General features: G+C 38.9%; 2 protein-coding genes across 2 annotated transcripts; one reads left to right on the top strand and one right to left on the bottom strand.

Annotated features, from left to right (window-relative positions):
* LOC118277243 (serine/threonine-protein kinase PITSLRE-like) lies at window positions 1-1200 on the top strand. Its single transcript, XM_035595965.2, has one exon. The coding sequence runs from the start codon at window positions 1-3 to the stop codon at window positions 1198-1200; it is 1200 nt and encodes a 399-aa protein (XP_035451858.2).
* A 6743-nt stretch (window positions 1201-7943) lies between these two features.
* LOC118277246 (serine/threonine-protein kinase PITSLRE-like) lies at window positions 7944-9143 on the bottom strand. Its single transcript, XM_035595968.2, has one exon. The coding sequence runs from the start codon at window positions 9141-9143 to the stop codon at window positions 7944-7946; it is 1200 nt and encodes a 399-aa protein (XP_035451861.2).
* Window positions 9144-14519: the final 5376 nt, after the last annotated feature.

Raw genomic sequence — 14519 nt, 5'->3', positions numbered from 1 at the left:
ATGTCCGAGGAAGTTCGAGATATTTCTAACTCCTCGTCACACAGACCGTCTCAAGCTGCTAATCAGAAACCACGTAAAGACAAAAGTGGTTTGAAAAAGGCAGCAACGGACAGAATATCGAAGAACAAAATACGAAGAGAGAAAACTAATCCCAAGCAGAAGACGTCGAAGCGGATTAAAAAACAAAAGCAAGACATCATTGATGCTGAATCTCCCTTCCACCCGGCGTTCCAGAGTTGTCGATCTGTAGACGAGTTCCAATATCTCTACAGAATCGATGAAGGAGCATTCGGAGTTATCCATGCAGCCAAGGACAAACAGACGGGAGAACTCGTTGCACTGAAACATCTAAAAAAAATAAATGAAAGAGAAGGATACACCATCGCCGCTCGGAGAGAGCTTGAGATATTGCATAAAATGCGACATCCTAATATCGTCGCAGGCCGCGGACTAGCGTCGACTCCCAGCAACGAACAAGTGTTTATAGTCATGGAGCTTGTTGACTACGACCTTAAAGCTTTCATGGACACAATGTATAGCAACAAGCAGTTGTTTTCTGTCGAACATGTGAAATGCCTTATGAAGCAACTGTTGAGGGCGGTGCAACACCTTCATGACCATCACGTGATGCATCGCGACCTCAAAACAAATAACATTTTGTTGTCCAAAGAAGGTGTCCTGAAAGTGGCAGATTTCGGGTTGGCCCGAGAATATGAATTCCCTCCTCGGCAGTATACGCCAGACGTAGTTACGCGCTGGTACCGTGCGCCAGAAATTCTGCTTCTTTTTAATGATTACTCCTCTCCTGTCGACATGTGGAGTGTTGGGTGCATCTTCGCTGAGTTGATTACCTTGTGGCCACTGTTTCCCGGCACATCTGAATTGGATCAGATGACAAAGATATTCAAGACTTTGGGGACGCCCTCAGACTCAATTTGGCCGGGTTACAGCGAATCGACAGTAGTAAGAAATCTTATATTAGACGACTATCCTCCGGGCGGGTTGCGCAAAGAAATAAGTCAGGAGCTGCTTTCAGAAGTAGGAATGTCTTTACTTCAAAGCTTTTTGACATATGATCCATCAAAAAGAATCACAGCAGCCGCTGCTTTAGAGCACGCGTACTTCAATGAGCAGCCCGTGGCGGTGGAGCCGGCCATGTTTCTGGAGTCACCCGCCCGCAGCGCTGTCATGCCCGGGTGAGGGTTTCTGCTTCTGGTCAATTTCTACTATCAGCGCATCGGTCAATACTCAAAAAATTAAGGAATGAAAAATCACTTAATAACTACAGATTGTGAAATAAAGTGGTTTAACTCATGGTTTCTGTGAACAATCTCAAAATGTCAGAAGAAGTTTGAGACAATTCTAATTCCTCGCTATACAGACCATGTCAAGCTGTAATCAATACGTACGGGACGGGTACTTCGGACCATGCAATGGGAAAAAAGTGGTCTAAAATCACCGCTAAACATTAATATAAAAACAATATAAAGAGAAAGAATTATCAGGACAAGAACTGCAGCACGGGTCAAACAAAACACGTAGCAACACCTGTAACTCCCTTAGACCACGTGCATCAGAGCAGACGATCTCTTGAGGAGTTTGAATTTTTAAACAAGATTGCAGAAGGCGTCTTTGGAGCTGTGTTCAGAACTCAGGATGAGAAGACAAAAGAATATTACTGTCGTATGAAGGTGTACTGAAATCATATAAATGAAATGATGAACAAGATAATACAATAAGTCATGTTATTTAATCCTTTGTACTTGCTTTTGATAGAAAATATAAATAACATGATGAACAAGTTAATAAAATAAGTCATGTTATTTATTGGGAATTCATTAAATATCCCGTGAACTATCGGAAACGGTGGGAGAGTGACCAGTATCTGGACGAACTCTACAGAACAGAGCGGATGGCGGGGCTCTGTTCCTTGCCCATTTCCCACGAAAGGGTAAGCCGAATAACATCTCTCCTTGATTTAGGAAAAACGGAAAATGTATCCCCCCTAAGATAGGTTAGAAACAGTCACAATATCAACATTGTCACAAGGTTTGAGATTGTGGTGTGCTCTAGATGCGAACAGTGGTCTGAAACAGACCGCCATAAACATATTATAATTATACAAAAGTATACCGGCAAGGTATCACAAATAAAATCAACAGATCAAACAGAAACACCAGATAACGTGTTCTTAATATAACAGTACTTTGTAAATAATAATATAATTTGTAGAGAGGTCAATTACTATAACATCTAAAATATATTTCCAAAATAACTATCAGCTAGTGATTAGTGATCGATACTGACGCCAAAAATGCAATCAAAAATGAAATATGCTAAAAATATGTCCAAATTTAGTTAGATTTGAGTATTTCATTCAACTTCATGCTAGTTTAGCACAGATTTAAAATCACAAAATTTTAACAACAAACAGACACACGAAGCTTACATTTAACTTTCCACAAAAAGCTACATGGTTATTTCACACGATACGGGAGATACCTGGTATTTTTCAATATGTTTTAAAACAGTAAAAATATTACTTTGAGTGACAATATACAATGAAGGTCACACGAATTTCTTACTTATTGCTGCGCACAATACAATAGGTTTCGGGTGCAGCGATAAGACGGCGATCTAGATAAGGGTACTCCAAAAATTCTGAGAAAATTGATCTGTTGTTTGATTGTTTTAGCTTGGCTTTAGAATCTGTTTTAATTATTGTGAACTACCCTATTGTTTTACTACGAATACGGGTATATTCAGTGTTTTAGTATCTCTCCGAATGCGTGGTAATTTTTAGGGCGTATACAGAGTGCCCTTGGAAGTATGGATCAAATCAAATGTATTAGATTCTTTCAATGATAAGAAACGGATGAAAAATAAATAAAAACAAACACAGCCTACTGATGCAGATAGGAACTCCCGTCCATCCAGCGTTTAGAAACAGTCAGTCCATTAAAGAGTTCCAATATCTCAATATAACTGACGACGGAGCAATCGGTGTTGTGTATAGAGCTCGCGATAAGTCAACAGATGATATAGTGGCTCTGAAATGACTTGAAGATCTGAACGAAATGGAAGGATTGTCCATTGCCGCTCTGAGGGAGCTAAAGATACAACATCCTAACATTGTGGCAGGGCGGGAGATAGCAGTAGGCTCTAGAAAAAATGCTGTTTATGTGGTAACGGAATACGTGCCGCACCAGTTGAAAAGTTTTTTGGAGACGATGCGGCAAAATCATTTACTATTCGGCCCAGAACACGTAAACTGTCTTATGTCGCAATTTCTGAGGGTGGTACAATATATTCATGCCAACCACATCATACACAGAGATCTCAAGACACACAACATCCTGCTGTCCCAAGACGGTGTTTTAAAAATAGCAGACTTTGGAATGACTCGAGAGTATGGATTCCCTCTTCAGCAATATACACCCGGCGTATGCACGCGCTGGTACCGTGCGCCTGAACTTCTGTTGCTCAGCCCACAATACTCCACTCCCATTGACATGTGGAGTATCGGGTGTATATTGTACGAATTAGTCTTGTCGTGCTGGCATAATGTGCATCTCTGCCTACTTCTTCAAGGATAATAGGCGTGACGTTGATGTTGACTTAGTAAAAGGAACAATAAAATAACATAATTCAAAATATCATAGTAAAATTTTATTCAAAAAGTTTTAGTAAGTTTTAAACCACCCTGTTCCTTCTCCTGCTTTGAACCGGAGCCCCGGTAACCTTTTACGTTGTCCGTAGCTCCGGTGCATCAGTAGACTGTGTTTGTTTTTATTTAATTTTCTTCCGTTTCTTGTCATTCAAAGAATCTAATACATTTGATTTGAGATATAGGCGAGATAGCGGCCAAAAATCGGCCTATCTAACATAAAAAAAACCATACTTCCAAGGGTACTCTGTATACGCCCTAAAAATTACCACGCATTCTGAGAGATACTAAAACACTGAATACACCCGTATTCGTAGTAAAACAATAGGGTAGTTTACAATAATTAAAACAGATTCTGCCAAGCTAAAACAATCAGACAATAGATCAATTTTCTCAGAATTTTTGGCGTCCCCTTATCTAGACCACCGGCTTATCGCTGCACCCGAAACCTATGGTATTGTGCGCAGCAGTAAGTAAGAAGTTCGTGTGACCTTCATTGTATATTGTCACTCGAAGTGATATTTTTACTGTTTTAAAACAAACTTAAAAATACCAGGTGACCCATGGCGTGTATAATATTCATGTAGCTATATGTAGGAAGTTAAATATAAGCTTCGTGTATCTGTTTTAATCAAGAATCACGCAAAAGCTGTACTAAGCTAGCACGGAGTTGAATGAAATACTCAAATATAGGTTCTAGTCTAAAAACATACTATTACTAACTTTGGACATATTTTTAGCATATGCCAGCATCTCGTGCCAGCTTTTCGTTATTTGAATTTATAGAAGGAGACAATTAAACAACATAATTCAAATTATCATAGTAAATTTTTATTTCATACTAATTTCACATTTAAAAAGGTGTTATAGTAATACATTACAACAAGCAGGGTTATATACCATATACACATACTTTATATAAAATATATATTATTATTTACAAACTTAAAATAAAGGTTATATTTAGTATAAGGAACACGTTATCTGGTGTTTCTGTTTGATCTGTTGATTTTATTTGTGATACCTTGCCGGTATACTTTTGTATATAACAGTCTTAATTCCCAATATTTCTTGAAGAATACGCTTAGCAATAAGTTATTGTTCCATCTTGAGCACTGTCCGAAACGCTGATGGCAGAATTTGAGCCATAGTAGAGAACCTCACTCATGTATGACAGATCAATGAGCGGACGACTTCAGGAAGATTACTTTTTCTACAACCACCGGCTGCTCATTGAAGTACGCGTGCTCTAAAGCAGTGGCAGCTGTAATTCTTTTTGATAGATCATAAGACATATTATGTCAAAAAGCATTGCAGTAAAGATATTCTGTCTTCAAAAAGCGGTTTCTGTCTTATCTTTTTGCGCAACCCGCCGAAGGATAGTTGTGGAACATAATATTTCTTAACATTGGTAATGCGATGTAACCCAGCCAAATTCATAAAAAACGTTAGTGTCATTTTCACATAATTAAACGCGTCTATTATTTTGGATTTTAAATCTTCGAGACTTTGGGCCTCTTCGATGTACACCCGGCGTTTTACCTCGCCCCAGAGATAAAAATCACAGGGAGTAAGATCCGGTGACCTAGCCGGCCACGGGATCGGTCCACCGCGGCCTATCCAGTTCTCTCCGTATTTGTTATTTAAATAATCGCGCACACTTGCCGCATAATGTGGCGGAGCGCCGTCGTGCTGGTAATAAACATTATTTAAATAACCCAGTGGGACGTCCTCTATTAGACTTTCAATAGTGGTACTTAGCATTTCCAAATACCTTTGTCCATTCAGTGGGCCGTCGATAAAAACGGGACCAATTATTTTATTGTTAATTATTCCCGCCCAGACGTTCGCACTAAAGCGCACTTGGTGATGTGTTTCTTTGACTAAATGGGGATTATTAAACGCCCACCAATGTTCATTATGTATGTTATACAGCCCTACTCGTGTAAACAAAGCTTCATCCGTCCATAGAATGTTGGCATTAGGGTGACTTAGAAGCCACTCGCATAGTGCTACCGTGGTACCGGGTCGGGGTCGTGCAGTTGTTGTACTGGCTGAAAGTGATAGTGTTCTTTCAATGTAAAAGCTTCCACACTGTGGACTGGCTTACACCGAAGCGACGTGCTGCGTCATAGGTACTGGTCCGTGGGTTGCGCCGATATCGAGCCGTCGAGGTCTGCCAGACCCTTGAGCATGATTGGGCGTCGTGAACTGGCCGTGATCCAGTAGCCTTTGGTTCGCTGCTAAAATAGTCCTTCTAGTAGGGACTGTGGGATTGCGTATGCCCTGAGCTCGCATTCGAGGAATACTCTCCCTTTCATAAAGCCTTCGAGCTGCTAAAAGGCTCTAATTGGAGTAGATACACTCGTACCATGTCGTAGTATTCACGATTCGTGTATTGAGGTTGTCGCGACATTGTTTTGTCTTATTTTGTTGTAAATAACACACACACACTACCTACACTGAATTCGGAACTCGTCACCTGTTTATCCCGAATGCACTTGAGACGGACTGACGCCTGGCGCCTGACGCCTGGCGGGCGCGCCGCACGCCTCCCCCGCACCCACCTTGCAGTAAAGATAGTCTGTCTTCAAAAAGCGGTTTCTGTCTTATCTTTTTGCGCAACTCACCGATCAGGTTAGTTGTCGGACATAATATTTCTTAACATTGGTAATGCGATGTAACCCTACCAAATTCATAAATGTCTTAATCATTTGATCTAATTCAGATGTGCCGGGAAACAGTGGCCGCAATGTAATCAACTCAGCCAATATACACTCAACACTCCACATGTCGACAGGATAGGATTATTCTTTCGAAAGCAGCAGTAGTTCAGGTGCACAATATCTCTGTGTAAGTTCAAGCGGCGTATGTTGCTAAAGAGGGAATTTAAATTCTCGAAGCTTCACAAAATCTACCACTTTTAGCACACCTTCGTTAGATAACAAAATGTTATTTGTTTTGAGGTCACGATGTATGACGTGATGGTCATGAATGTTGTTAAACTGCCTTCAACAGTTGCTTCATTAGGCATTTCACATGTTCTACAGAAAAGAATTGCCGGTTGCTGTGCATTGTCTGCATGAAAGTTTTGAGGTCGTAGTCAACGAGCTCCATGACTATATACACTCGGTCGTTTCTGGAACTTGACGCTAGTCCGCGGCTTGCGACGATATTAGGATGTTGCATTTTATGCAATATCTCGAGCTCTCTCCGAGCGGCGATGGAGTATCCTTCCCTCTTATTTTTTTTTAGATGTTTCAGGGCAAGGAGTTCTCCCGTTTTTTTCTTAGCTCCATGGATGACGTCGAATGATCCTTCGTCGATTTTGTAGAGATATTGGAACTCGTCTAAAGATCGACAACTCTGGAATTCTGGATGGAAGAAAGATTCAGCATCAATGATTTCCTGTTTTTTTTTCCTCTTTGACGTCTTTTGGTGTTTGTAATTATTTTTTGTATATTCTGTCTCTTGGTGGCTTTTTCAAACCATTGTCATTACTTTTTTTAAGTACAGCTTGACAAGTTCGTCCTCGATTGTGCGTGACAGCGCAACGAGCTGATGATATCAGAAACATGGCTGGCTTCATCGCCACCGGCTGTTCTTTGACGTATGTGTGCTCTGTGGCTGCTGTGATTATTTTTAAAGCTTAAACCCGCCCGGAGGATAGTGGTCGAGCATAATATTTTTCACCATTCGTAATTCGCTGTAAACCGGTCAAATTGAGACTGAGGGCGTCCCCAAAGTCTTAAATATCTTGGTCATCTGAACCAATTCAGATGTGCCGGGAAATAGTGGCTTCAAGGTAATCAATTCAGCGAATATACACCCAATACTCCACATGAGAGGATTATTCCTTAAAAAGCAGCAGTAGTTCTAGTGCACGATATCACCACGTAAGTTCAAGCGGCGTATGTTGCCGAGGAGGGAATTCAAATTTTCAAATCTCAAGCCTTCACAAAATCTGCCACTTTTAGCACACCTTCATTCGATAACAAAATGTTGCTGGTATCACGTGGTGGTTATGAAAATATTGGACCAACTTCAACACTTTTCTTCAGATGCCTGGTTTGTTGGTACGTATTAGGTATTGATTATAGCTTGACATGGTCTGCATAGAGAGGAATAAGAACTGTCTCCCTCTGACATATGGATATTGTTCACAGCAACCATGATTTAAACCACTTTACTTCACAATCTGTAGTTATTAAGTGATTTTTCATTCCTTAATTTTTGAGCACTATCCGATGTTGAAACTGAGCAGGAGCCGAGGACCTCACGCGGGCCTGACAGCGCTGCGAGCGGGTGAAGCCAAGAACTTGGCCGGTTCCATCGCCACCGGCTGCTCTTTAAAGTACGCGTGCTCTAAAGCAACGGCTGCTGTGATCCTTTTTGATGGATCAAATGTCAAAAGGCATTGCAGTAAAGAGAGCCCGTCTTCAGAAAGCAGCTCCTGACTTATTTTTTTTCGTAACCCGCCCGGAGGATATTTGTCGAACATAATATTTTTGACCATTCGTAATTCGCTGAAACCCGGCCAAATTGAGTCTGAGGGCGTCCCCAAAGACTTAAATATCTTGGTCATCTGATCCAATTCTGATGAGCCGGGAAATAGTGGCCGCAAGGTAACCAATTCAGCGAAGATGCACCCAATACTCCACATGTCGACAGGGTAGGAGTATTCTTTCAGCAGCAGCAGTATTTCAGGTGCCCGGTACCAGCGAGTCATTACAGCTGGCGTATATAGCCGAGGATTAAGTTCGTATTCTCGGGCCATCCCGAAATCGGCCACTTTCAGGACACCTTCGTTCGACAGCAAGATATTACTTGTTTTGAGGTCGCGATGCATCACGTGATGGTCATGAAGGTGTTGCACCGCCCTCAACAGTTGCTTCATTAAGCATTTCACGTGTTCAACTGAGAACAATTGCTTGTTTCTATGCACTGTCTGCATGAAAGTTTTGAGGTCGTAGTCAACGAGCTCCATGACTATATACACTCGGTCGTTCCTGGAACTCGACGCTAGTCCGCGGCTTGCGACGATATTGGGATGCTGCATTTTATGCAATATCTCAAGCTCTCTCCGAGCGGCGATGGAGTATCCTTCCCTTTCGTTGATTTTTTTTAGTTGTTTGAGGGCCACGAGTTCTCCCGTCCGTTTGTCCTTGGCTCCATGTATAACTCCAAATGATCCTTCGTCGATTTTGTAGAGATACTGGAACTCGTCTACAGATCGACAACTCTGGAACGCCGGATGGAAGGGAGATTCAGCATCAATGATGTCTTGCTTTTGTTTTTTAATCCTCTTCGACGTCTTCTGCTTGGGATTAGTTTTCTCTCTTTGAATTTTGTTCTTCGATATTCTGTCCGTTGCTGCCTTTCTCAAACCACTTTTGTCTTTACGTGGTTTCTGATTAGCAGCTTGAGACGGTCTGTGTGGCGAGGAGTTAGAAATATTCGTAACTTCCTCGGACATTTTGAAATTATTCACCATGATTTCAAAATAATATTGAAATCTTCACTTCACAATAATGTAGTCACTGTCTGCAGTCGAAACTGTAAGTGTGCACGTTCTTGAAAAATCCTCCCTTATATAGTGCGCAGCCCCTAAGCATTTCTATTGTTTCCTAAACCGATTTTCTTATCAATATTTGCAGATTTTTTCCCAGGTATCAGATAAGGATTTTATAACAATAGGTGATTAGCAAATAACAATAAGTGACTCTATGGAATGTGGTAGATAACACCACTTTACCGTTATTTTGATACCTTATGAAACACTTTTAAATGAATATTTACTTCCCTCGCATTTGAAGAAACTTTTTCGCACTGTTCAAAATTATAATTTTCTTTGATTTCTTGCTATAAAAAATATTATTTCTCTTCCGTCGCATCATTTAAGTTCTTGAATATGTATAGCGTTGACACAAGAAAGGTTGTGATAATGAATAAATAAACTATGTTTGTAAAACTACGGAATGCAATCTCTCGACATTAACGTGATTGTACCCGAGTATAGAAACGCTTCACTTAATTACTAATTCAGTGGAGTAGTACATATCTCAGTTTAATAGTCAACTAAACTTGCGGCCGAAATTATTGAATTTTGGCATTTTTTGCAAGGAGTTTCTGTCTAAAACAGACGTCAAATCACAGATATTGGATTATGATCGGTTGTTATATAATGTCGGCCGTTAGATAATGAGTTTAAATGAATTTCATTAAAAGTTATTTGATTGCTAAAAGATTTGTGTTTTATATTAGAAGAGAATGATAATACATAGTTATAGTTATGTTTGTCAAAGTAGATAGTAAACTACATAGAAGATCTTAAAAAAACCAACGTCTGCGCCCAACTACGCCTGGTTGATATGACTTTTATCTCATTATTTTGAGATAATGAGTTTAAGCGAGTTTCAAATCACAGATATTGGATTATGATCGGTCGCTAGATAATGAGTTCAAATGAGTTTCATTTAAACTTTTGACTATTCGTTGTTTTGGTTGTACCTAATTAAAGATTTGTTGTATTATAAAAATAAATTCGTTTCCTATAAAAAGAGTTACTAGTCGTTTCTTTTATTTATTATTTTATAATTGAAAGATTCTAATTTATTTAATCCATACTTCTGGCACCCTGTATGGGCCCTAAAAAATACCACGCATTTTGAGAGATACAAAAACACTAAATACACACGTATTCATAGTAACACAATAGTAGTAGGGTAGTTCACAATAAATTAGAACAGATACCGTTTTGTCAAGCTAAAACAATAATTTTTTTTAAGAATTTTTCACGACCCCTTATCTAGACCGCTGGCTTATCGCTGCACCCGAAACCTATTGTATTGTGCGCAGCAATAAGTAAGAAATTCGTGTGACCTTCATTGTATTGTCACTCAAAGTAATATTTTTACTGTTTTAAAACATATTTAATAATACCAGGTGTCCCGTATCGTGTGAAATAACCATGTAGCTATCTGTAGAAAGTTAAATGTAAGCTTCGTGTGTCTGTTTGTCGTTTGGATTTTGTGAATTTGAATCACGCAAAAGCTGTACTACGCTAGTATGGAGTTGAATGAAATGTTCAAATACAGGTTCTAGCTATAACTAACGTTGGACTCATTATTTCAACACAAGTCTTGTGTCAGCTTTTCTTCTTTCAAGGATTTTTCCCTACCGGAGTTCATGACTTGATTCAGTTGGTTAACTAGAAATCTTATTACCTTATATTCAAATCAGAACTAAATAACACTTTTACACCCAAGTACTACATACAACAACAACATGGTAGTAAAGGTGATTTGTTTACTACGAGAGGACACGCAGGGAAGTCGAAATCTTCAACCCATTCTGTTTTTCAACATGTGATTAGTAAAATATATTTGGTTTCAAGTTATCGGATTCCCTCTATCGGGCAGAATTTTTTGCTCCAAAATTTATTTAGCATAACACACTTAGCATAATCTTCTTTAAACTCATATGTAGGCATTAAAATCATTTAATATAATTATTGTTTGGCCGAATGTTTATATGTCCGAATTTACCGAGGCATACTTTTAAGACGGCAGAATTACTTTTGGCAAAGCTTAATTTTGCATTAATTTGTTTCACATAACGTTTATTTCAAGCGACGATTATTTGGAATAATTTTATTAGGCATCATTATTTTCATTTCTATAAAATGTAATCATATTCTTAACCTTAAATTACAAAGGTTAGTAAAGTGACTGAACCGAATCGCTGCAAAACCAATTGCACCATAATCTTGTCTGCCCTACCCCTAGAGTGTACTTTAAAATCGCGGAGGGGCGAGGTGGCCCATGAGCTGAGGAGCAGCCGGCTACGAGTGAGCCGCCGTAGCTGGCCAGCGATTGAATATGAATATTGATTGAAGTTGAATACTAGAAATACCATGAAAGGTATGCCAAAAGAAGATTCCAACTATGAACTTTCAGAGATAAGATGGTTCTACTTTTTAATTATTATTTGTATGAAATTTATGACAAAAGACGACTATGACAGTGAACTTTCTGCAATACGGTGGTTCTACTTTTTAATCATTATTAATTTATGCTTTTAGGCATAAATTGATATCCATATAAGTTTTAAATGATTCTGATTTACAAAATTATGCGTTTTTAATGTAATATAAATGATGGTATGTCAAATGATTTTCTGCGAAATGAAGTTTCTGCCAGGCGTTGCTATGCAAAATAAAATTAGTAGTAGTAGACAACTTTTAGATAAGAATGCTGCAAGCGATTTAATAAGATTCGCGAAGTTTGCGCAATTGTTAGAAATAATTAGCGATAATATAGATGACGTATTTTTAGAGATAACTAGGATAGAAGATACCTTAGCTTTTATACGTGCATCGAGCACCCATCATAGTATGTTAAGCATAGAAAACTTAAGTAATATGATTAATAGATTAAAAACCATATATAGCCCAAATCAATTATTAGATGCAGACTTAAGAGAATACTATACAGTTATTAAACCTGGTTACTACTACATTAATAAAAGAATAGTTATAATATTTAAATTCCCCATCATATCTCTAGATAAATTTGAATTTTATAGATTAGCCATAGTTCCCAACAAATTAATGTATACCCTTATCCCTCCTTACCCTTACCTTGCAACCAATGGGAAAGTTTTCAAGTACATAGAGGCAGAATGCCCGAAGTTCAACCAGTATCATCTCTGCGAGGAAGGAATCGACCGCCAACCAACGAGAGGACATCTGGACTGTATCCAGGAACTCATCTTTAATCAATCCCTGGCGAAATCCTGCCTGCCTACGAAACTCACACTAGTTAAAGAGGCCATGGAGCAACTCGATGACAGACGGTACACACTTACCTTTCCACGACCAACACGGACGGAGCTGCACTGCGATCGCCAAGAATTCATCTCTCTACACGGAAGTTATCTGGCCACTATCCCGCAAAACTGCCTACTACGCACTGATCAGTTCACCATCATTAACACGAACGATCATATCAAAGGACAACCTCTAAAGATAACTGAAATACCAATGAACTTAAACCTAATTGAAGAGCCGATTCCACACCTAAAACTAAACTCACTGCACCTGAAAAGTCTTCACGAGATTGAAGATAAAATACTCATGCAGAACCCCGTGCAACTGGAACATACACAGATGTCTCAATCAATCTATCACACGACGATACCACTATACGTCGTACTATTCGGTGCAACTGCACTCATTGTTGCAACCGTATTACGTCACTACAACGTTTGCACTAAACTAACGAAGCCGCAATCAAACGATGAGATGCCCGAGAATCATCCACCAGAGACATCAGCCGTCGGAGCAGAGCCATCTTCACTCACCGAGAACCAGATGCCAGCAACATTCTCGCTAAAGTTGCTCAAATAGTTGCTGTTCTGAGGGGGGAAGTGTTACGTGCCCTGCCTACACCACTTCATTTAGATAGCGACATGATAGCCATTGACGCACAAATCGACATAATTTCGGAACATTGCGACATCCAATATGCTGAGTCGACTCCTCGTGTCGCCGCCTCATGACTTACTTTCACAATGCTGATGTAGCATCTGCATCCACGTACAATTGTATTCGGATAAAATCAATGTATCAATAAATTCTTCACTTTGGTACTAGCATCGTCCAAGTCTAGACATAAGAAAACTATTGTAATTTTAAAGTAATTAAACCCTTATTTTCTACAAGTCTCGATTATTTCAAAGTCCTCCGGCAGCCACCTTCATAATTCCCTTCTTACTACGTTATAGAGCCCTAGTACCTACCATCAGATAAATATTATTAAATAAAAAAAAGTTTGATTTCAATGAAACAAAAACTACAGTAGAGTAAAGTTTTTTTTTTAAAATCTAACTATTCTCCTTTTTAACACTTCCCACTATGTTATAAAGTCCTAATAAGATTTAACATAATATTATTTACGTTATTTGAATTTGTAGAAGGAAACAATTTAAACAACACAATTCATATTATCATAGAAATTTTTTATTTCATACTTATTTTACATTTGAAAAAGTGTTATAACATTACAGCAAGTAGAGTTACATACTATATACACATACACTACATAAAAGATATGTATATCATTATTTACAAACTTAACTGAACAATACATTTTATATACAAAAAATATTATTTACATTTACATTGGCAAATTCGATGACGATTAATTCCCAAACTACTTGAGCGCTGTCCGATGCGCTGATGGTGATTTCGCTCTTCGTATTTTGTTTTTGTATATTCTGTGTACACTTCATGAGTACACTTCATTCATGAGTATACTCCATTACTAGGAATACGGTATCTGGTGTTTCTGATTGATTTGTTGATTTTATTTGCAATTTCATCAGATTTTCTAACATTATTTTTAACTGATTCGACTATATCGGGAAATAGTGGTTGGAAGTTAATTAATTTAGCAAATACACACCCGACACTCCACATGTGTATAGGAGTGCCGTATGTTTTACTAAGTAGTAGTAGTTCTGACGTATGGTACCACGAGTTAGCTTTTTTAGACTTAATGTCGCGTCTGGAGCCCATTGCAATCTCGTGTCCTGTGACAATGTTGATATGCTCCATCTTCATCAGTAGATCGAGCTTTCTCTGCGCGGTTTTGGAGAATCCACTCTGAAGAGGACACTCTCATCAATTATTGTTTTTGGATGTTTCAGGACAACTATGTCGGATGTTTGCTTTTCGCTTGCTCTGCATACAACACCGTACTATGTTATTTCATCAATTCTATTGATAACTTCACACTCCCCAATCAACCTTCAGTTCTATAAAACTAGGAGCAAGGGAGTTTGGGCAACT

The sequence above is a fragment of the Spodoptera frugiperda genome, chromosome 10 (genome assembly GCF_023101765.2).
Source record: "Spodoptera frugiperda isolate SF20-4 chromosome 10, AGI-APGP_CSIRO_Sfru_2.0, whole genome shotgun sequence".
In the NCBI taxonomy this organism is placed as follows: Eukaryota; Metazoa; Arthropoda; class Insecta; order Lepidoptera; family Noctuidae; genus Spodoptera; species Spodoptera frugiperda.
The sequence above is the reverse complement of the archived record's forward strand: the minus strand, read 5'-3'. Positions and strand labels throughout refer to the sequence as shown.